At 42.8% G+C, this 25,142-nt stretch overlaps 1 protein-coding gene across 1 annotated transcript in view; it reads left to right on the plus strand.

Moving 5' to 3' along the window:
• LOC143930725 (5-hydroxytryptamine receptor 3A-like) overlaps nt 1–25,142 on the plus strand; it is a 77,362-nt gene that overhangs the window by 15,887 nt on the left and 36,333 nt on the right. The window contains exon 2 of the mRNA XM_077455279.1: nt 3,012–3,175. Within this exon, the coding sequence (XP_077311405.1) occupies nt 3,012–3,175 (164 nt within the window). The remainder of the gene's footprint in view (nt 1–3,011; nt 3,176–25,142) is intronic.

A 25,142-nucleotide genomic window follows, 5' to 3' on the forward strand; every position in this document is an offset into this window, starting at 1 on the left:
ATGCTCCCACTGCTCTCAGGTGAGGCTCCTAGACAAACTGCGATGCTGTAAGGATCTTCCTAAGCCAGCGCAAGCTCATCCTGGAGGTAGAGACCCCCTTAGACCCCTGCTAGGCTACTGACAGTCTCCCCAGCACTCCATCTTCAACCTGACTCCCCTGCTAGTATGACTCATCCATATTTAAGGGCTGACCCAGCCACCCTGCAAGGCCCTCTGCCTGGGGATTGGCCAAGTTCACTCAAGTATGCAGATCAACTCTCCTGGCCTCCGCCCACTAAATTCTAGACGTTTCTCCAAACTTCCAGATCCAGAGGGGGGCATCAGAGACCTGCCTCTGTGAGTCATACAGCCTGACCGGCAGTAAACCCTGACCCATATTCAGACTCACTTTTCTATGAGTCAGTTTGCCTGCACTATTCTAGAAGAACATTAGAGAATGCTACGCTAACACTTTTTTTTTTACTTATAATATAATCACACACATAGGTTGGACTTGATGGACTTGTGTCTTTTTTCAACCTCACCTACTATGTAACTATGTAAATTATTTTTCCGCTGACTTTTTTCTTTCTATGAAAGAAATATAAAAAAATGAGGTTAATGATGTATCTGTTTTCTGGCAAGGGGCTGAATACATTTTTTGAAAAGCCAATTATAACTTTAACCATTTCAGCCCTGGAAGGATTTGCCCCCTTCCTGACCAGGCCATTTTTTTGCAATACGGCACTGCTTTGCTTTAACTGACAATTGTGCAATCGTGCTAAGTTGTACCCAAACAAAATGTATGTCCTTTTGTCCCCACAAATACAGCTTTCTTTTGGTGGCATTTGATCACCTCTGCGGTTTTTATTTTTTGCGCTACAAACAAAAAAAAAGCGTAAATTTTGAAAAAAACACAATATCTTGTACTTTTTGCTATAATAAATATCCCCCAAAAAAAATTCTTCATCAGTTTAGGCCAATATATATTCTTCCACATATTTTTGTTAAAAAAATCACAAGCGTATATTGATTGGTTTACGGAAAAGTTATAGGGGATAGATTTATGTCATTTTTATTATTATTATTTTTTTACTAGTAATGGTGGCGATCTGCGATTTTTATCGGGACTGCAACGGACAGATCGGACACTTTTGACACTATTTTGGAACCATTGACATTTATACAGAGATCAAAGTTAAAAATAGCCACTGATTACTGTATAAATGTCACTGGCAGGGAAGGGGTTAACACTAGGGGGCGATCAAAGGGTTAAATGTGTTCCCTAGGTGCGTTCTAACTGTAGGGGGGTGGGACTGACTGGGGGAGGAGACCGATCGTTGTAGGAACACAGCACCCCTGTCGCCGCGAGCTTGCGCAGCAATAGAAAAGACATACGGAAGTCGAACCCGCATATGTAAACAGTGTTTAAAACACACATGTGAGGTATCGCCGCAATCACAGAGCGAGAGCAATAATTCTAGCACTAGACCTCCTCTTTAACTCTAAACTGATAACCGTAAAAAAAAAATTTAAAGCGTCGCCTATGGAGATGTTTAGGTACCGTAGTTTGTCGTCTTTCCACAAGTGCGTGCAATTATAAAGCGTAACAAGTTTGGTATCCATTTACTCGGTGTAACATCATCTTTCACATTATACAAAAAAATTGGGTTAACTTTAGTGTTTTTTTCTTTTTAATTCATGAAAGTGTCCCTTTTCCCAAAAAGTTGCGTTTAAAACACTGCTGCACAAATACCGTGTGACATAAAATATTGCAACAATTGCCATTTTATTCTCTATAAATATAGAAGTGAAAAAAACAGTAGTCCCATACATTTCTAAACTCATGCAAAAGTCCAAAGAAAGAAATGAATCCTAATGGAATAATAAAAGTGTATGCAATAATATAAGGTGCTCCACTTGTGTATTTCACACAAAACTCCAGTGCTTCTGGAGATCACCACAAAAGTGCTCTACCCAATGAATAAAGTTGCCTCTTACCAGAAACAAAGACCTTTTTTACAGGTCTGACTGCGCCTTAGTAATACCCTCTTTTGGATGGATGGATAGATGTATTACAGCTTTACTTCAACCCAGACACATCAGAGCAAGCTCGGCAGCCATATACATTCTGTTATACTTCTCAAACCCCCTCCAGTGTTATACACTTGCAGCTATAAGTGGATTCAAACATTGATATGCAGAGAAAAGAGGAAGACTGCATTGCGCAGTATCTCAAGACCACATTTATTTTTAAAAAGTAATCTACTTACATAAAGAGGAGTTAAAAAAGAAATGAAATGCATAAAAACATCCGGCTCCCGGACAGGCCACTGCTGAAACTCTGACCTACGCGTTTCATTCTCATGGACATCGTCACTGGGGCATAGGAGATGAACTATATAGGCTCACAATCGATCCAAAACTAGAGGGTACTGCCACCAAGCACTTGATGGTTGCCATATTTCTGGAGACTGAGGCAATCATAGGTGATAGTTATTAATCAGTGTTCACTTTTGTATGGTTTATAATTACAAATCAACATTTAGGGCAGCCATAATTGGTCATTGCATACTTAGGCTCAGTTTCCTGCTCTGCAAAGCTATAAAAAAGGTTGTGCTTTAGAGCCCTTCCTTGATTACAAATCTAGGCATCAACTTACTCACCTAAAACAATGCTGTTCTGCCACATATAGTATCAGTGTTAATATAATAACCAAAATGTAAAAGTGCACGCATGTAAAAATGTGAACGTTATATTAAGGTAAAGACTGCTATGAAAATAAAAAAATAAATTTCATTTTTAATAATTAGAACACATTTATAATATAAAAAAAACTGATCTCCTTTACGTGAACTGTATAGCTAGAAAACAAAAACAAAAATAGTAAAAAAATAGTAAAAATGTGTAAAAAGAATGTACAGTACACTTCCTTTAAAGCAAACCTGTGCTTTGCCCATGCTGAATGTGGACAGATGCTGATGTTTGATAATTGACCCATCTTCATTCATTCTGTTCTCTGTTCTTTCCAGCAGCTACATGTTGCAGCCAGAGGACATGTGGATACCATGATGTAGCAGATTTTCTTGGAGTTCTGAATCAGTCTACTCTTCTTATGAATATCCGACCTGTCAGAGACTGGAGAGAACCCACCCTAGTATCCATAGACATGACCTTCCGAGGGGTTCTAGATATGGTACAGTGAATGAGTTGCATTAATTTTCATTAATGTTATCCTAATGGAATACTTGTTTAATTTATATGAAATCTGTTTTAGCCAGAAATCATACATTCACAAAATGGTCCTAGCCAGTGTCAGTTAGCACCAGATTGTCTGCCACACTATGATAGGCACACTATAAGTCACTGCTCACGCCATTACTAGTATTGGGATTGATTTATTAAAAATTGAGAGAATTCAAAATCTGGTGCAGCTGTGCATGGCAGCTGATCTAACTTCACCTTGTTAAATTAAAGCAGAACTCTCACTTTTTCTCCCTAAAACAGCAGATGCATCGTGCATGTAAATTAATCATAGCCCACTGTAATTTTATCTGTATCTTACCGTATTTAGCTGTAAAAAGTAAGTTTCTGTGATGTCACTCCTCCTCCTGGCTGAATTTCAAAGTTCTCTGAGTTCCTGTTACTGTCCTTTACCAGTTCTGATACTACATGTCCCATCATGCTTTGAGCCTGTAATTTCAGGGCAGGCTATGGGAGTCACTTGTACCAGTTCAGGAAGTTGATGTGGGTGGGTCCGAATGCAGATCACTCCCATTCTTTTTTGAAAGCCCATGGCGTGTGAAACACACTCAAAAACCTCACCTGGTGCCAAAAAAATGTGCGCACACATAAAGAATGAAACACAAAAACATGCAACGGGTGTACACAAGCCCTCCAAAATCAGAGGGCCTTGCCCTAATCCCCCGGGGTGTGAGGCTCCAGACGGGGACTGGGGTATTTTACACTTGGTCCATCTCGCCGAAACCAGATGGACCCCTTTCTCTGGAGGGTCTACCGAAATAGACCCACCCAAGTACTTGCTGCGGCTCCCCCGAAGGGAGACCCCAAGAGAGAGGGTGAACTAAGCCAGAAGGCCATGTCCACCCCCTCCCAAGACTTTCAGGGCAGGCCCGAGGACCTACACCCTACCAGTCACATGTACAAAAACGTGTACAAGCATAAAAATACAAAAAATGACAAAGGGCTTAAATAAAAGAAAGTAGGGGATAAGGAAGTGGAGAGGAGAGTAAAAAGTGGTCATTGTGTAAAACAATTACCAGGCCCTCCGGCCAGATCACTCTTCAGTCTGCAAAGCAGGTGTAAATGTGTCATTCCTGCCTTGCAGCATGCCAAAGAATAATGGCTTACTGCAAGACTGCAGTGGAAGAGTTCTGGGAGGTTATTCTTCATATGTAAATGAATCACTTCACAGAAAGCAGGCCTCTAGGAGGCAGGGATCAGAGGGGGTGGGACTCTCCCTGTTCACACTGGTCAACATATTGACCGGGCTGGATTGACTTCTAATTGTGATCCATTTAATTACGTCCAGCAACAGCACAGCTAACAGGCTGTGTATGAATGGGTTTGCTTTTAAATAATGCTGGGATTTGTGAGAAGGACCTCTTTGTGTTGGTATGACTAGATGGGACTGAATGCTAATTAGGATGTATTCAATCATTTACCATCAGAGTTATGAAGGAAGTTACATCATTTGCATAGTCTGAAAGACTACCGAGGGGTGTGTTATAGGCTAGAAATGGAGCAGGAAGTGGCTGTAAGGCCCTTAATCTTCATCCAGACTATGCAGAGTGTCACATGGTACAAAGTCTGCACTAAACCCAGAATATCAGAGGATCTGCAGACAACAGAGCAACATGGTACAGAGGTATGATCTATGCTGGGACTGATCATTCCATTCAGTTCTAGTGAAAAGAAAGTTGGATATCTGAAAACTGATCGTTTTGTATGCAGAGCTGCACCAGATTTTGCACTCTTTTGGGGAGTTGGGCTAAAAAGAACTAAAAAACATTTCTTGTGAACAAGTGAGAAGCACAGCAGAGCCTTTACTAAAACAAGATATCTGCATGTTTCTCCACCACTCCACACGCCAAGCTATAAGGCATGGGGGGGAAGGGGTCAGGCAGATCCATCAATCATTGTTTTCTTTCTTTTGTACCCCATGGCCAACTGTACATCCCAAGCAACTAGTTTAGCACAGATCTAGAATAATATAATACAGCCATTTGCTCTCCTGCGTGAAACGCCACAGCTGTATGGCAATACATGCATGGGAGATAGCGGGTGCCGGCGACCCGCAATCGTGGTCTACAGAGGCAGAACAAGAATCTGCCAGTGTAAATAAGGCGGATCCCAGTTCTGCCAGATGACATGTAAGAGATATTCTGTTCCCAGCGATTGGAAACAGCTATGCCTGTCATGTCCCTGGCAGTCCATCCCCCCTACAGTTTGAACACACCCTTCCCTGCCAGTGTCATTTATACATTGATCAGTGCATTTTTATAGCACTGATCAATGTAAGAATGTCACTGGTCCCCAAATTACAGTGTAATTTGGGGTTAAATTTTTCTGCTGGAATGTCGCAGTCCTGTCAAAAATCGTAGGTCGCTACCATTATCAGTAAAAACAATGAAAAAAATAAAAGTCCCTAAATCTATTGCATAGTTTGTCGACGCGATAACTTTTGTGCAACCCAATCAACATACCCCTATTGTGATTTTCTTTTACCAAAAATATGTAGCAGAATACATAGTGGCCTAAACTGATGAATAAATGTGTTTCTGTTTTTATGTATTATAGCAGAAAGTAAAGATTTTAAAAATATATATTTTTTCAAAATTGTCGGTCCTTTTGTTATAGTGCAAAAAATAAAAACCCGCCAATGTTATCAAATACCACCAAAAGAAAGCTCTATTTGTGGGGAAAAAGGGACTTCAAATTTGTTTGGGTACAGTGTCGAGCGACAGTGCAATTGTCAGTTAAATCGTTGCGGTGCCGTATAGCAAAATATGGCCTTGACAGGAAGCGGGTAAGTCCTTCTGGGGCTGAAGTGGTTAAAGAAAAAGTGTAACGGACAGGTCATGGTGAATTGAGCTGAAAGGATCCTAAAAGCCCATTCAGGCCACCTCACCATATTGTTTGCCAACCAGAAGTATCATACAAAATGTTGTCTGGCCACTATGATCCATATAAAACTCTTTTACAAGTCTCTCACCTTTAGGTAATTGTCACAATAGAAATATACAAGCTCCTTTTGCTACCGTATATACTCGAGTATAAGCCGAGATTTTCAACCCTTTTTGTTAGGCTGAAAGTGCCCCCCTCTGCTTATACTCGAGTCACCGCCGTCTGCCTACCTGATCAGGCATGTCATGTAGACAGACAGTGGCCAGCGTGTCATAAAAACATACAGCGGCCATTACAGTATTTAAAAGCCGCGCCTCCTCCTCGTCTGATAGGCAGAACACTCAATTTCCAGTTTTCAGCCTATCACGGACAGCCTATCACAGACAGCCTATCACGGACATCCCCTCATCCTCATACCTCAGACGAGGATGAGCGGATGTCCGTGATAGGCTGAAAACTGACTGCTGGGAAATTGAGTGTTCTGCCTATCACAGACGAAGAGGAGGCGCGGCTTTTGAATACTGGAATGGCCGCCGTATGTTTTTATGACACGCTGATCGGTGGCTGCAGAAGGGCACACGGAGGCATGCACAGGACACAAAGGATGAAGATTAGCACAGACAGGCTGCAATGGACACAGGGAGGTATACACAGGACACAGTGAGGTAGGCAGATCTGCACAGGACACAGTGAGGTAGGCAGATCTACACTGGACACAGGGAGGCATACACAGGACACAGTGAGGTAGGCAGATCTACACAGGACACAGGGAGGCATACACAGGACACAGTCAGGTAGGCAGATCTACACTGGACACAGGGAGGCATACACAGGACACAGTGAGGTAGGCAGATCTGCACAGGACACAGGGAGGCATGCAATAGACACAGTGAGACATGCAGCTGCAGATGGGCATTGTTGACCCTCTTTGCCACTTACAGTAGCTGCTGCATTTCCCACCCCCGGCTTATACTCGAGTCAATACGTTTTCCCAGTTTTTTGTGGTAAATTAGGGGCCTTGGCTTATATTCGGATCGACCTATACTCGAGTATATATGGTAATTTATTATTATGGTGAATGGTATGGAGCCATCATCCTTATCCTTCCCTCAATGTTTGGAGGTATTGACCAAAATCAAGCATGTGCTTACCAGGTTTTGGGACTCCTTATACGCACATTCTTGTCCTGAGTCTGTAACTTGTTTAGTAGTAAAACAAGGATACTCATAACATACTCAGAGCTTGTCCTTTTAAAAACAAGTTGACAATGGCAGCACAGGGGTCCCAAAGTATTAAAGGCAGTGCACGGAGAGACCAATATTTTCACTTAAGGTCTGTCTGAAGATCTTCACTGAACAGCACCAGGAAAAGAATTTAGAATACTGGGCTCCATTCACAAAGCTTTTTGTATTTTCCTCATTAAAATTTCCGGTATCATAGCACATAGCGTTTTTCAAAACTTTTTTGCAATTCACAAAAAAATGACTAAAATACCACATGTGGTAGTTCATAAAAATTTGTGGTATTTATCTCATGAAACCATGCGGTATTTTATCTCATGGGATATCCAGTGAGATGGATACAGTGGAGGAAGATTAAAACCCCATAATACCATATTAAGATTCCTATACATTACTGTTGAGAGAACTGACCCAAAAAGGCAGAGACTACTCAAAATAGTTTATTATATTTTTACATTCCTTAACCACTACAATATAATACTTCCTTCCCAGCCCAATTTTCAGCTTTCATCGCTCTCGCACTTTCAATGACAATTGCGCGGTCATGCTACACTGTATCCAAATGAAATTTTTATCATTTTGATCGCACAAATTGTTCACAGGTGTATAAAGGTAGTTATACAAACTCCCCCAGGAGCTTGCTCCCTGATTGTGGCTTGCATGTGGATTTTGTGAACACAAGTGGATTTTTTGAACTAAAGTGGAGAGTTAACAACCAGGAGTTGTGCTTTGACTGCTTCTGCTTGCAAGTGTTATTTTTGGGGGTGTTTTATTTTCTCCTCTCCTTTATTTGATACATTTGCTAGCAGTTTTTAAAAGACCTTTTTTCTGACACTTTTTAAACAGCATTTTTTTCCCCCTCTTTCTTCCTGCCAAATTAGGGGAGGGGTTAATTGTTCACAGGTGTATAAAGGTAGTTATACAAACTCCCCCAGGAGCTTGCTCCCTGATTGTGGCTTGCATGTGGATTTTGTGAACACAAGTGGAGAGTTAACAACCAGGAGTTGAAAACAGGAGTTAAGACAGGGGTCTCTAACCTCCATCCTCCCCTCCATTTTAAAGATCCCACTGCAAGGGGCAACCAGACAGCTTTCCAGAAACGTCAGGCTGACAGCAAGCCAGATTCACCGGAACCAGAGTGTTTGAAGGGGACAACCGAAGCCAGGTAAGCTCGCACCTCCACTCCCCCCCCCCCCCCCCCAGTGATTGTTCCAGGGACTCCGTCCGACCGCCTACGGGGGTCAGGAAGGAATTTTTGCCCCACTGGTGCATTTGGCTGCTACTGTCAGGGGGTTTTTCGCCTTCCTCTGGAACAACCATAGGTTAGCATACCCCAACCTCCGGCCTCCTTTCCATTTTTTACGCTATCCTAGGACGACTATTCCAGATCACAGCCAGACTTCTTTTCTGAGCGGAGACCTCCACCTTAAGTAAAGGCAGCTGGAACAGCCAGCAACCGAATACAACAACTCCTTCCGCATCCATATAGGCATCCCCTGATCAACTTGCGCGCTAATAGCCTCAAGCACGGCGGCAAGTCTGATACCTAGCCCCACCTCAGGATCAATACCCTGATCAGGATCATCATCTTAGGCCCATAGTACCATCAACAGCATCCACAAACCATGTGCTACTTCAAATACTCAGCTGATGTTCTGCACAGACTAAGGAACATCAACACCACATTGCCATCTTCCATACAAAAAATACTTCAAAGAGAACAACTATTAAAAACCGGACGACAACCAGCTCCCAACCACAGGAAGACATCTACTCGACCACTACAATTAGATTGCGCCTTGATTAACGCCAGGTCTGCAGTCAAACATAGACTGGAAGTACACGACTTCATCATCGAGAACAATGTAGACTGCCTCTTCATCACCGAAAGCTGGTTAACCTCTGACTGCAACACCATCCTCACCGAATTGGTGCCGGAAAACTACAGGATCCTAACCGAACACCGGATAGGGAAAAAGGGAGGAGGCCTAGCAGTGATCTTTAAAGGTCACCTGGATCTCACTAAACCATCATCTCAGAACCCAGTTCCTTTTATGGAAACCCTGACGCTACATCTTCAACCAACACCCCATGACACCACTCATATTCTACTGTGCTACAGACCACCGGGACCAAAGTCCAATCTATTTTCACCCCTCACGGAATCCTTTGCAATGCACACCCTAAAATTCTAAAATTTCCTGGCACTCGGAGATTTCAACCTTTGGGCAAACGAGCCTAAAGACCCCATCGCGACTGCCTGCAACAATCAACTAGAAGAACTGGGTCTACAGCAACTGATAAAGACTCCCACGCATGGGTCAGGACACACCCTGGACCTCATTTTCAAACAGAACATCGACGTCAACATACTCGACAACATAACTCTGCCATGGACGGATCACCACGCCATCAAATTCAAAATCACTACCAACATCACCAACGCAAAACGGAAACCTGTAACAAAGCACTGGACCAGATCGCATAAAAAACTGTACTCCGAAGCCTTCAAAACCACTCTGTCCAAAAAGATATCTACAATAACCTTAAACCGCTCTACGGAGGAAACACTCAACTCCCTGAACAAGGCATTACTGCAATCAGCAGACTCGGTAGCACCAAAATGCAGGGCACTCATCAGGAAGAAAAATGCTGGATGGTTTAATAGCTCCCTCTCCGTACTAAAGCAAGAACGCAGAAGAGCGGAAAGAACATGGAGAAGAAATCCCACTGAGGAAAACCTATTTAACTACAAAGGTCTGACAGAGAATTATCGGAAAGCAATCTTCAAAGCCAAAAAGGACCACTTCTCATATACAATCTCAACGGCCGCAAACCAACCACGGGAACTGTTTAAACTGGTTAATCAATCAATGAATCCGGTGTGCCTAGAACCCCCAGAAAGCGAATCCCAGGATTACTGTGACAAACTGTCAGATTTTTTCATCGATAAAGTCAAAACCATCAGGGAAACAATTTGTCAGAAGAAAACATCCAACCTCAGCCAGCAAATACATAAAGAGGATGTCTGCACCAACATACCGCAACCGCCAAAATTTTCACTATCCCCAATTACCGTAGACACCGCAAAAAACATCATTAATAAACTGCGTGACAGTACCTCACCTATTGACATCATCCCCACAAAACTACTGAAAGAATGCTCCGACATCGTGGCTCCAACCATAACCCACCTCATAAACCGATCATTCCACGAAGGGATTGTTCCCAGCATCCTCAAACAAGGCATCGTCAAACCTCTACTCAAGAAACCAAACCTGGACCCTCAGGATCCAAACAACCGTAGGCCGATTACAAGCCTCAACACCATTTCTAAGATCATGGAGAAAGCTGTAGTACATCAGCTACAACTTCACCTGGATACTCACAAACTCCTGGACCCGCTGCAATCAGGCTTCCGCCCGGGTCATGGAACAGAAACAGCTCTCCTCAAGATTTGGGATGACGCCCTCGAAGCAGCAGATGACGGAGAGCCGTGTCTCCTCGTACTGCTAGACCTAAGTGCAGCGTTTGATACAGTAGATCACAATACTCTACTCGTCCGCCTCACAGAAGTAGCCGGAGTCCAAGACATAGATCTCCAATGGTTCGCGTCCTTCCTAGGAAATCGGTCACAGACAGTGAAACTAGGAAAATTCCTCTCCGAAACTCGGGCAGTCACCTGCGGAGTCCCTCAAGGCTCTCCGTTGTCACCCGTTCTCTTCAACATTTACATTAGCCCACTCCTTCAAATCATCAGATGCTCAGATCTCTGCTTCCACTCTTACGCTGACGACACGCAACTTTATTTCCGGATCAATGGAAAAAAAAATCACCAACAACAACTTGAAAACTGCCTCAAATCAATAGAGGACTGGATGACCACCAACTCCCTCCAGCTGAACCAATCAAAGACAGAGCTTCTTATCTTACACCCAAATCATAAGCCCGCAACCAGAACCTCCTGGTCTCCACCAACCGTCTTTGGGCAGACTATCTCCCCAAAGACCAAAGCGAAGAGTCTCGGGGTTATTTTAGATGCACAAATATCAATGGATGCGCAAATAGGATCTGTAGTCAGTCGATCTCACCATCTGCTGCGCATGCTTCGCAGACTCATCCCTTTTATCCCAAAGAATGACAAAGCAGTGGTAGTTGGAACAATCATTAATTCACGACTGGACTACGCAAACTCGCTTTACATAGGATTACCACAATATCAACTTGCGCGATTACAACTGATCCAAAACACGGCGGCAAGGCTGATAACAGGAAAAAAAACCTGGGAATACATTTCTCCTTCACTGAGGAGCTTACATTGGCTAACCGTAAAAAATCGGATCACGTTCAAGACCCTTTGCCTCACCCACAAATGCGTGCATAGAGAAGCTCCGCAATACCTAATGGAGAAAATAAATCATTACACACCAAACCGCAGTCTTCGATCAGCCAACAAAAACCTCCTCCTCGTGCCCAAAGCCCGGTATAAATCCAAGGGTGATCGGAGATTCGCTGTCCAAGGGCCTCGGCTATGGAATGCTCTACCAATCAACATCCGCCTGGAAGAAAATCACCTGGCTTTTAGGAAAAAACTCAAGACCTTCCTCTTTTAGCAGATGATCAAAGCTCGCCACAGCGCCTAGAGGCGATTCAGTTCGCATTGTGCGCTATACAAGTATTTCATTCATTCATTCATTCACAAATAGAGCTTTATTTTGGTGGTATTTATTCATGACTCCGTTTTTATTTTTTGCGATATAAGCGCAAAAAAAGTGGAAATTTGGGAAAAAAAATATATTTTCTTTTTTCTATTTTAAAAGAAATCCAATAAAATCACATTTTGTCATAAATTTAAACCAAAATGTATTCTCCTACATGTTTTTAGTAAAAAAAATTCCGTTAAATGTATAATAATTGGTTTGTGTGATCGCGGACATATGTACGCAAATGATCATGTACATATGTGTGCAGGTGATCACGTACATATGTGTAGCGATCTGCTCTCCTCTCCTCAGCGACGACTTCTGTGTGAGGAGAGGAAAGCCGACACGGCCGTAATGTGATCAGGAGGGCCAATCACAGAGCCCTCCTGCCGATCTGAGATGCGCTGTGTCCGGGTGACACGAGCACATCGAGATTGCGCCGCTGCATGGGCATGCGTGCGCGCAATCCCCCTCCTTCTGAAGGACGTTCCTGAACGTCCTCTCAGAAGTAGAGAGCTCCCACATTGGCCGGGTGGGAAGTGGTTAAATACTGCATGCCTGGACCACTGCTTAATTGCCGTACGTATTTAATCATTTATTTCCTTCTGTGAATTGAGTTTAACACCTTTTCATGTGGTATTTACTAACAGTTTCGAGTGTGAATTGACAGCTTCAGGATCGCATTTGATATTTAGGGAAAATAAATCTGGGCACCTACATACCGCGTACGATTCAGTACTGTAAACAGAGCCCACTGTGTCCAGTTCTGGAGACTTTGCTTACAAAAAGATATTGATACGACAGCGAGAGTACAGAAATGGGTAAAAAAACTCTGCAAGACCTGAGGGATAAAGCTTTGGGAAAAATTTGAGATACATAGTGAGGTTTTCTAAAGTAGTTGAGAATCTTTACACAATTGTGAAATATTCACCTAAATCACTCAATCACATATAAAGAAAATACCTGTTTACTTTTTTTCTGCGCAAGATTGGATATTCAAAGTGTACAGGAATTAGCTTTTCACGTGACCAGATAATTTAGGTGAAATTTAAAAAAAAATTATTGTGTGAAAATTCTCAACTCCTGTGGTACAGCCAGGGCCGTCTTTAAGGCAGGGCAAAAGGGACAGCTGCCCTGGGCCCTATCATTGTTTTGGGGCCCAAAGCTGCTGCCTCATACTTGCCAACTATCCCAGTTTAAATTCCCTAGTCCCTTGAAGTTTTAGTCCCTTGCTATGTCCTGATATCTCAGTGTGAAGTGCTGCTACTAATGCTACCCAGCTCTGCCCTATTGTTGTGTACAGATGACTCACCTGCAGACCCTGTGTTTACATGTAAATACCCAGCATTTCTATGTAAATAGCAGCATTCATATGTAAATAGCTTCATCCTAAGGCATAGATATGTAAATAAAGGCGACATTCATATGGATATCATGCCCCCTGCAGTGAACAGTATTACTGTACAGTAATCTCTAGCAACCAACCAACAAGCAGAAATCATGTAGTGTAACATCTAACAACTAATCAGTGAGCCGTAATGTGTGCTCTAACCTCTAGCAACCAGTCAGTAAGGGGTAATGATACACTGTAACCTCTGGCAACCAATTACAATCGCTGCCTGATCTGATACAGTAAACAGATTTTAAGTCTAGCTGCTAATTATTGTATGTCTCAGAGCAGGTGGAGAGCAAAATTGTATTGGAGGGGGCCCCCAAGAAAACGTTTGCCCAGGGTCCAATCATTATTAAAGACGGCCCTGGGTACAGCAGCACAAATATGTCCAGACTGGAGGAAATAAGAGAAAGGGGGAAATGACTGGTACCTTTAACCACTTCCCACCCGGCCAATGCATATATACGGCCGGGTGGGAGCCGTCTACTCCTGATAGGACGTTCAGGAACGTCCTTCAGGAGTAGCGGGATCGCGCGCGCGTGCCCGCACAGCGGCGCGATCCCGATGTGCTCGTGTCACCCGGACACGGCACATCTCAGATCGGCAGGAGGGCTCTGTGATTGGCCCTCCTGATCACATGACGGCCGTGTCCAATCACGGCCGTCATGTGATGTAAACAAACAGCCGGTTGCTAGGCAATCGGCTCTCCTCTCCTCACACGGAAGTCACCGCTGAGGAGAGGAGAGCAGAACGCTGCAGCCGGCTGATGATCAGTGAGTATGGGCTGCTTTTTACAGCTTTTTACTCACTGATCATCAGTGTAGTGTAAACACACAACACACCACACAGTACAAACACAGTCCCCACATATGTCCCCAAAACACACATGTCCCCAAAACATACATGTCCCCAAATAATAAAAACACATGTCCCTAATAATAAAAACATGTCCCCCACATATGTCCCACTAAAATCACATGTCCCAATGATTATCTGCACACATATGTACGTGATCACCTGCACACATATGTACATGATCATTTGCGTACATATGTCCGTGATCACACAAACCAATTATTATACACTTAACGGAATTTTTTTTACCAAAAACATGTAGCAGAATACATTTTGGCTTAAATTTATGACAAAATTAGATTTTATTGGATTTCTTTTCAAATAGAAAAAAGAAAATATTGTTTTTTTTCCAAATTTCCGCTTTTTTTGCGCTTATATCGCAAAAAAAAAAAAAAACAGAGTCGTGAATAAATAACACCAAAATAAAGCTCTATTTGTGCGAACAAAATGATAACAATTTAATTTGGGTACAGTGTAGCATGACCGCGCAATTGTCACTGAAAGCGCTAGAGCGCTGAAAGCTGAAAATTGGGCTGGGAAGGAAGGGGGTGAAAGTGCCTTGTATTGTAGTGGTTAAGGCTGGCTTCACACTGGGGAATGGAGCGGCTCACAGCAGGGGTCTGGTTAAGGTTGCCACCTTTTCTTCAAGCCAAGCCATTTATTTATTTTTTTAATACAGAATTGTAAAAGACCTGGGGCGCTGTTGGTGCCCCAAGGAGAGTAGTAATGCGGCGTGCTATGCGCGTCATGACAAACAGTGGGTGTGTCCAAATTGTGTTAAGCTAGCAGAATGAAAGTTTAAAATTAAAAGTATTAGTTTACCAAAATGGTAGTTGAGGTTTATAAAAGACTTCTAGCAAAGGTAATCAATCAACAGTAAGTTAATTTAAACATGCTTGGTAATCTTATGCTTTTAAGATTGTGCATATGAAAAAACAAGGATGGCTACTAAGTGGAGGTCCAGCTTGTCTTTCTGTACAGAAGTCATTGTTTAGATCAATAACAATACTTTTGAAATCGGTAGGGTTAGAGACGTTCTGAGACAAATCTAGAGAAACCAGATTTGTCTGATGTTTAGAGTTTTTTTTCCTTTTGTAATAAGCACTCCGAGCAGAGGGTGTAACTATTCATTTAACAAAGGTACATTGTGTAAATGAAGAATTTAAGACTATCAACATCCTCAAATTCCAGCTATTTGGTTATAGGTCAATGTAAAGTACTATAGCAGGTTGGGTTTACTCAAGATGAACAATACAAACATTTCCCAACAGATGATCAAGCTAGTCAGACTAAAAATACCTGATTAGTTTCTCCATTTTAGGTTAAAAACAGTATTTTTTTTTTTTTTTTTTTTGTCGTCTTGTAAAAAGCACTGTGAGCAGTGTGTATTTAACAAATCTACATTGTGTAAATGAAGAATTTAAGACTATCAAAATCATCAAACTCCAGCTATTGATTCTAGGTCAAAGTAAAGCACTACAGCAGGCTGGGTATCCTCAAGATGAACAATACCAAAATTCCCCAACACATGATTAAACTAGCCAGCCCAAAAATACCTGAATAAATAGTTGCAACATTTTAGGTTAAAAACAGTAATTGTTGCCAAATACAGAACATTTGTTTATACATTTATAGTGATGTATTTATTGATTGGGATATGTTATATACAGTATCTCACAAAAATGAGTACACCCCTTACATTTTTGCAAATATTTTATTATATCTTTTCATGTGACAACAATGAAGAAATTACACTTTTCTACGATGTAAAGTAGTGAATGTACAGCTTGTATAACAGTATAAATTTGCTGTCCCCTCAAAATAACTCAACACACAGCCATTAATGTCTAAACTGCTGGCAACAAATGTGAGTACACCCCCTAAGTGAAAATAGCTAAATTGGGCCCAAAGTGTCAATATTTTATGTGGCTACCATTATTTTCCAGCACTGAGTTAACTCTTTTGGACATGGAGTTCACCAGAGCTGCACAGGTTTCCACTGGAGTCCTCCTCCACTCCTCCATAACAACATCACTGAGCTCGTGGATGTTAGAGACCTTGCGCTCCTCCACCTTCCATTTAAGGATGCCCCACAGATGCTTAATAGGGTTTAGGTCTGGATACATGCTTGGGCAGTCCATCACCTTTACCCTCAACTTCTTTAGCAAGGCAGTGGTTGTGTTGGAGGTGTGTTTGGGGTTATCAAGTTGGAATACTGCCCTGTGGCCCAGTCTCCGAAGGGAGGGGGATCATGCTCTGCTTCAGTATGTCACAGTACATGTTGGTATTCATGGTTCCCTCAATGAACTGTAGCTCCCCAGTGCTGGCAGCACTCATGCACCCCCAGACCATGACACTCCCACCACCATGCTTGACTGTAGGCAAGACACGCTTGTCTTTGTACTCCTCACCTGGTTGCCGCCACACATGCTTGACACCATCTGAACCAAATAAGTTTATCTTAGTCTCTCATCTCTATTTCCCAAAGACAACCTTTGGATATGATGCTGAGCATGTGCACTCAACTTCTTTGGTCGACCATGGCAAGGCCTGTTCTGATTCTGAGTGGAACCTATCCTGTTAAACCACTGTATGGTCTTGGCCTCTGTGCTGCTGCTCAGTTTCAGCATCTTGACAATCTTCTTATAGCCTAGGCCATCTTTATGTAGAGCAACAATTCTTTTTTCAGATCCTCAGAGAGTTCTTTGCCATGACGTGCCATGTTGAACTTCCAGTGATCAGTATGAGAGAGTGAGAGTGATAACACCAAATTTAAAACACCTGCTCCCCATTCACACCTGAGACCTTGTAACACTAACGAGTCACATGACACCGGGGAGGGAAAGGGGCTAATTGGGCCCAATTTGGACATTTTCACTTGGAGGTGTACTCATTTTTGTTGCCAGCGGTTTAGACATTAATGGCTGTGTGTTGAGTTATTTTGAGGGGACAGCAAATTTACACTGTTATACAAGCTGTACACTCACTACTTTACATTGCAGCAAAGTGTAATTTCCTCATTGTTGTCGCATGCAAAGATATAATAAAATATTTACAAAAATGTGAGGGTGTACTCACTTGTGAGATACAGTATATATATATATCTCTATCTATCTATCTATCTATCTATCTATCTATCTATCTATCTATCTATCTATCTATATATATATATATGTGTATGTATATGTTGCAAAGGTGTTAAAGAGATTCTAAACCCTTACATATACCCAGTGACTGGCCAATCCTTCTACATAGTATCTGTCTGAAAAAAGAGGGAGGAGAGCTGAAGTTACACTGTGCAGAGCTCAGTGAGAGCTCTAGAGCTGATTGGAAGGAAAGGACACACCTCCTTCACACAGCAAACAGGAACAGTGTTGAGGGTGTCAATCAGCTGGAGGTCCTCCCATGTCATCTTTTTTCTCTTTGTCAGGAAAAGAGAATTTATTCATAGCTGATAGCAAATGAACAAAGCATACAGAAATAAAGCTTGCTTTCACTTAAAGCTGACCTTGCTCTACATTACAAGTTCTGTTCTGGCACTATTCTGCCAGTAAGACCCTGGAGCACACTGGAGTACTCGAAATCGAATAGGAAAACACTGCAGCACAACACAGTACCATCTTCCCAGTGAGATCTGGGATATTCTACATTGCCCAATGTCTAACCATAAGGAGGATGATGTCACCTTCCTCTAAAGCTCGCCGTACATTATACAATTTTCTTGTTCAATTTCCTTTAGATTTACTTTTACTATGTAGTTCAAGGCCCAGCCTGATTGCATACAATATGAAAGTGTTTAAGGAGGCCCGGAGCGAGAGGAACAAAGTAAACTAGTGCAGGGATGGCATTACAGAGTGAAAAGGGGGTTAATGGCATTAATTGGGAGAAGTAAAGGGAATAATAAGACTGGTGGACAGTATCATGGCAGGGGTGGGGTTTAGGTGATTTAATGAGAGGTGGGGCGCCCCAGGCATCAGTAGGGAAGTGGAGACAAGAAGTATTTTCTCTCTTTACAGGAGCAGCTTGTGACGTCATGGCAGCTGGACAGTTGGTTGTTGGTCTTTGATGGTGGTAAGAAAACCTACAAGATGGAAGGGTTGGGGACTCATCGGTGGTATGTGCCCCTCTGGTATATTCCAGTTACATAGTTACATAGATAGTCAGGTTGAAAAAAGACACAAGTCCATCCAGTTCAACCACAACAGTTAACACGGTTTAAATTGAACATGGTAATGGTTGCACTGTGGGTAGGGTGTTGTCTCTGAGCTGGCGTGTTGTGGCTGGAGACCCATCATGGTAAAAAGGTCCTGAAATGTAGAAGTGGAACATATTATAATTAATATCAAAATATCAAAACCCAATACAGGCATGTAAATAGGCAGCACAGTGGCTGTGTGGTTAGCACTTATATCCAATAACACTAGGATCGTTGGTTTGAATCCCAACCGTGGCACAACCTGCCTGGAATTTGCAAGTTCTCCCTGTGCCTGCATGGGTGTACTCTGTTTTCTTCCACACTCCAAAGACGTGCTGGTAGGTTATGTGGCTCCTGTCTAAAGGGACTCTAGAATGTGCATGAATGTGAGTTAGGGACCTTCTAAGATCCTTGAGGGCAGGGACTGATATGAATGTATAATATATATATATATATATATATATATATATACCGTATATACTCGAGTATAGGCCGACCCGAATATAAGCCGAGGCCCCCAATTTACCCCCAAAAAACTGGAAAACTTATTGACTCGTGTATAAGCCGAGGGTGAGACATGGCTGTCCATCCCTGTGTGTGTGTCCGTCCATCCCTGTGTGTCCATCCATCCCTGTGTGTGTGTCCGTCCATCCCTGTGTGTCCATCCATCCCTGTGTGTGTGTCCGTCCATCCATCCCTGTGTGTGTATCCATCCATCCATCCATCCATCCATCCCTGTGTGTGTGTGTGTGTGTGTGTGTATTCATCCATCCATCCATCCCTGTGTGTGTGTGTGTGTGTGTGTGTGTGTATCCATCCATCCATCCATCCCTGTGTGTGTGTGTGTGTATCCATCCATCCATCCATCCCTGTGTGTGTGTGTGTGTGTGTGTGTGTGTGTGTGTGTGTGTGTGTGTGTGTGTCCGTGCAGCCTTGTGTGTGTGTGTGTGTGTGTGTGTGTGTGTGTGTGTGTGTGTGTGTCCGTGCAGCCTTGTGTGTGTGTCCAGCCTACCTGTGTCCCAAGCCTCCGTCCCGAGCCGCCGTCGTCCCGAGCCTCCTCCGACCCGTGCCGTGCCTCCTCCGTCCCGCGCCTCCTCCGTCCCGTGCCGTGCCTCCTCCTTCCCGTGCCTCCTCCGTCCCGTGCCGTGCCTCCTCCGTCCCGTGCCTCCTCCGTCCCGTGCCGTGCCGATGGATCGCCGCTCTTCTCGGCGGCCATTCTACAATTCAAAATTCCGCCTCCGCCTGTGATAGGCGGAACACTCAATTTCCCAGCAGCCTGTGTTCCGCCTATCACGGACATCCTCTCATACTCGTCCGTAGTATGAGAATGAGCGGATGTCCGTGATAGGTGGAACACTGACTGCTGGGAAATTCAGTGTTCCGCCTATCACAGGCGGAGGCGGAGAAGGAGGCGCGGCTTTTAAATTTTAATGTCCGCCGTCTGTCTGCTCGATACGCTGATCGAGCAGTCAGACAGCGGTGACTCGAGTATAAGCCGAGGGGGCACTTTCAGCCTCAAAAAAGAGGCTGAAAATCTCGGCTTATACTCGAGTATATATACGGTATATATATATATATATATATATATATATATGTAAAGTGATTTACAAAATTGATGGCCTTATATAAGTACCTATAATAAAAAATTATATATTGCAGTTTACAAGTCCAGATGTTGCAGCTAAGAAAATCACAATAAAAACAGTCATTAGCTAGTTTTGAAAACTGAAGAGGAATAATCAGCGTTAATTCCTCAATTCAGTAAAAGAAACACTGTCACCTCATTAAGAAATAAGAAACAATGAGGCGTGTCTCTCTAGATCAGTGATTCTCAATCAGGGTTCCTCCAGAGGTTGCTAGGGGTTCCTTCAGCATTGGACCATTTCTGCCTCTCAGATAAGTTCCCACTCACACCATTGATCTTTTTAGCCATCTGTAAGGAGGTAATTCTTCCCAATGACCACAAGTGTAAGGACCATTCTTCCCACTGACCATCACACTATTGTATCATGTATCATCATATTGTATCATGAATTGTAGATTTCTAATTTATTTAATTAATTTTTAGCAGGGGTTCTCTGAGACTGGAGAACTTTTTCAAGGGTTCCTCTGTGTTGAAAAGGTTGAGAAAGGCTGCTCTAGATCAAAGGCAGCATATATAGAGCGTGGATAAAGTCCAAAGTCTTCAAAGAGAGACAGCTGGTGATAGAAAAAACATTTTATTGCAAAAACCGAATTCAAATTCAACAATTAGATAAAAATGCATCTCCACCACATTCATTTAAAATTTTGACAACATTGTCAAAGTACAGATAGCTACCACAGTCATTCAAAAGTAACACACTTATCCTAAACAGCTAAGTTGGAATAGACTTAAATGAGTGGATAAAACACAGCCCAACGTGTTATACAAGGATAGCAAACAGTTCCACTAAAGTCTTCAGTGTAGGATAGAAGAGTGTGATCCACTAATGGACATTTGATCAGTCTAAAGCCTCATACACACGATAGGACTTTGTATAAACTTTCCCTTGGATTTTTGTACAAAGGGCGTCGGCCCTAAACTTGTATTGCATACACACAGCAGGACTTTTTCAGCCAACTTTCACCAAATCATGTGGTTTTTCTGCTCTTTACCGCCACCTTTGGTCAACTTCTGTATTGTTGTCTGATCTTTTGCATTGGTTCTGAGCATGCCTGTTTGTACTTTGTACAAAAGTCCTATGGTTTTCTGTACACACGATCAGACTTTGCTCCATTGGACTTTTGTTGCCAGAAAGTTTGTCCATTCGTACAGCCAACAAAAGTCTGATGAAAACCAAAAAAGTTTGTCCGATGGAGCGTACACACGGTCGGATGTTGCTCCAAAACAGCTAATTTGCATGTTTGTTGTCAAAAAGTCTGATCGTGTGTATGGGCCTTTAAGCCTCATACACACGGTCGGACTTTGTACAAACTTTTCCGTGGACTTTTGTACAAAGGGCGTGGTCCACAAGTTTGTATTGCATACACACGGTCGGACTTTTTGACAACAAACACGAACGTAATGACGTCACAACGTACTGACGCCGCTTCAAAAGAGGACGTTCAATGACTCCAGCTCCACCTTTGGTGAACTTCTGTATTATAGTCTGATCTTTTGCATTGGTTCTGAGCATGCGTGTTTGTACCTTGTACAAAAGTCCGATACTTTTGCGTACACACGGTCGGACTTTGCTCCATCGGACTTTTGTTGCCAGAAAGTTTGTCCGTTCGCCCAGCCAACAAAAGTCCGATGAAAACAGAAAAAGTTTGTCCGATGGAGCGTACACACAGTCGGATGTTGCTCCAAAACAGCTCATTTGCATGTTTGTTGTCAAAAAGTCCGACCGTGTGTACGGGCCTTAAAGGCCCATACACACAATCAGACTTTTTGACAACAAACATGCAAATTAGCTGTTTTGGAGCAACATCCGACCATGTGTACGCTCCATCGGACAAACTTTTTTGGTTTTCATCTGACTTTTGCTGGCTGTGCGAACGGACAAACTTTCTGGCAACAAAAGTCCGATGGAGCAAAGTCTGATCGTGTGTACAGAAAACCACAGGACTTTTGTACAAAGTACAAACAGGCATGCTCAGAACCAATGCAAAAGATCAGACAACAATACAGAAGTTGACCAAAGGTGGCGGTAAAGAGCAGAAAAACCATGTGATTTGGTGAAAGTTGGCTGAAAAAGTCCTGCTGTGTGTATGCAATACAAGTTCAGGGCCGACGCCCTTTGTACAAAAATCCAAGGAAAAGTTTGTACAAAGTCCTATCGTGTGTATGAGGCTTAAGGCTGAATATTTCTCAGAGCAAAGCCCTGTGCTGAGGTAATGGGGGATCCTCGTATTATGTGTGGAGCAATGAGATAATTGCAGCTAGTGCAGCCTTCTACTCCCTTTGAAAAACAGAGTCGGGTAGCATGTGTGTATTTAATGTGGTGATGCTTGAATCATGTCCCAATATACTACAGGAACATGACAAAAAAGTAGGCTCACTGCTCTGCAAACTTCCAGTCCATCATGCCGAGATGGATACGATATCCTCACTGAGTGAGAAAGGAGGGGGAGGGAACGTGTCATGCTGTGACCACCGCTCTCATCAATTGATCACTTCTGCACCTCAGTTAGCATCCAGAGATTTCAAATAAAGGAATGTTTGGTAGACAGTCTGTGTCCCCACTGCACAGGGCGTGGTGGCGTCCTCTGGCGCGTTTCACTCAGATTCTGAGTTTCTTTAGAGCATGGAAATATGGGTAATAACCATCCTAATGGGCGGCACAGTGGTGTAGTGGTTAGCACTCTCGCCTAGCAGTAAAAAGGGTCTCTGGATCCTATCCCAACCCCGACACTACCTGCCTGGAGTTTGCATGTTCTCCCTGTGCCTGCGTGGGTTTCCTCCGGGTACTCCGGTTTCCTCCCACACTCCAAAGACATGCTGGTATGTTAATTGGCTTCTGTCCAAAATTGGCCCTAGTATATGAATGGGGACCTTGGATTGTGGGATCCTTGAGGGTAGGGACCAATGTGAGTGTGCAATGTAAAATGTACAGTGATAGGGACAATTGTAGACACTCACTCAAGTTGAACTGGATGGACTGGTGTCTTTATTCAACCTTACTAACTATGTAACTATCCTTAAATATCCTAGGCAATTAGGTTAATTAATCTCCTTGGGGAAAGACCAGCACCCATCTACTTTCACTTAGCAAGCCAGTAACACACTTATTTACATGGGGATAGCCCATCCCCAGGCACAGCAGCCAGTGTTTAAACATGAAAAGTTTGCGTATATTGGATTGACACATAGATCCCCCATTAAGAAGAAACAGTTGCATCCTTATAAGCATTTCTATTACAAATAAGCAGAAATTAAGACAGCAGACACTTAGAAAGTAAAGTAAATAGAAAGTCATAATCAAAATTGAACCATAGTCAAAGCAGACCTGAGATGGTGGGAGTCTTACTAGTAATGAAAAACAAAGCAGGAAAAAACTATATATATATATATATATATTACATTATTTAGTGTTTATAGAAAATGGGGAAGGGGATTGTAGCTTGATGGCGGAACCCCAGCACTATGGATTGATTAGTCCCACACTACCAGATGGAGAGTTCCTCTCCCCACGTAGTCCCTGGTATCAATGGATTTATTAGTTACTGTTCCAGAAAGACAGGTTGCATTCTGTATTCATAAAAAAGAATAAAAAACAATATCGCGCTCGGGAAAAGAAGAAGCTGCAACTAAAACACCATCAAATATCATTATGGAAAAAAGTAAAAAAAAATATATAAAGTTGCGCTAAGTATACGTGTAAACTGTGATGCAATCAAAAATGATGAAAATTAATTCAAGTACATAATTGTGCATAAATCATAAAAGCAAAATTAAAGCTGTACCATATAGAGATCACCCCAAATTTTAAAACTCATGTTCTATTAAAAAGTCCTCAAAGGTGAAAAGACACAAGGAACTACAATTATGGATCTAGTCCCACACAAACAAAGAAAACAATCTTCCTCTCAGAGTTTGGTAGAGCTTCCAAATCTTGCGATTGTCTCTTCCTGGTATTGAAAAGAAAGGTTGGACTCTTACAGCAACTGATGGACTCCAAACAAACGAAGTCGTTGGCGCTGGCAGAAAAGACCCTCTGTGGGGATTATGGGTACACGCTCCGCTATGATCTTGCAAGCCGGTGGAGCGTCAAGACGGGACCAAGTCGGGACCTCCCGAAGATTTCCGACATGAGCCGACGACTTCCGGAAAGAGCCAATTAACCGACGAAGATTAAGAATTGATTTTCAGAATTTTTGATTGCATCACAGTTTTCACGTATACTTAGCGCAACTTTATATATATTTTTTGCATTCTGTATTCAACCCCAAGGGTTGAAGACTTCCTACATTTAAGAGCTACATCTTTTCTTTCTGTAGCAGTATTCTATCAAAATCCCCTCTTCTCTGGAGAAGGTTAAGTCTGTAGATACCCTTCACCAGAAGTCCTCTAGGGTCACCCCCATGAAACTTGATGAAATGTTGTGTTAAGGGTCAGTCGTCATCCTTCTTTTGGATTCTTTGAATGTGCTCACCTATTCTGATTTTAAGTTGCCTCTTAGTTTTAGCCACGTAGATCTTGCCACAAGGACAAGTCAACATGGTAATTATCGGTGTGGTGGAGCAGTTAATAAAATTCTGTATCTTAAATCTCTTCTTCCCATCAGAACTGGTGAACACATCTGTCCTGTCTACATATTTGCAAATCCCACATTTCCCACAGGGGTGCATACGCTTAATAGGTGGGAGATCCGTTAGCCAATTGGTGACAGGCGATCTCTGATACTCAGAGTGAGTTAGAATGTCCCCAAGATTTGGGGATCTGCGTGCAGTCATGAAAGGACGATCTCCCACTATCTCTCCTAGGATCGGCAATCCTGAGAGGATATGCCAGTGGTTATTCACAATGCTCTTCCCCTGGTCCCATTGGGACCCAAATCTTGTGATGATTCTAATTGAGGCACTATGTCGATCAACATTTTTGGGACCTGGGGGTTGTAGCTAGGAGTTTATGTCTGTCAGTATTGTGGGCCTGCTTCTTAGCTCAC

Source organism: Lithobates pipiens, unplaced genomic scaffold, assembly GCF_037356315.1.
Source record: "Lithobates pipiens isolate NorthernLeopardFrog02 unplaced genomic scaffold, aLitPip1_a1.2 Scaffold_10, whole genome shotgun sequence".
Classification (NCBI taxonomy): Eukaryota; Metazoa; Chordata; class Amphibia; order Anura; family Ranidae; genus Lithobates; species Lithobates pipiens.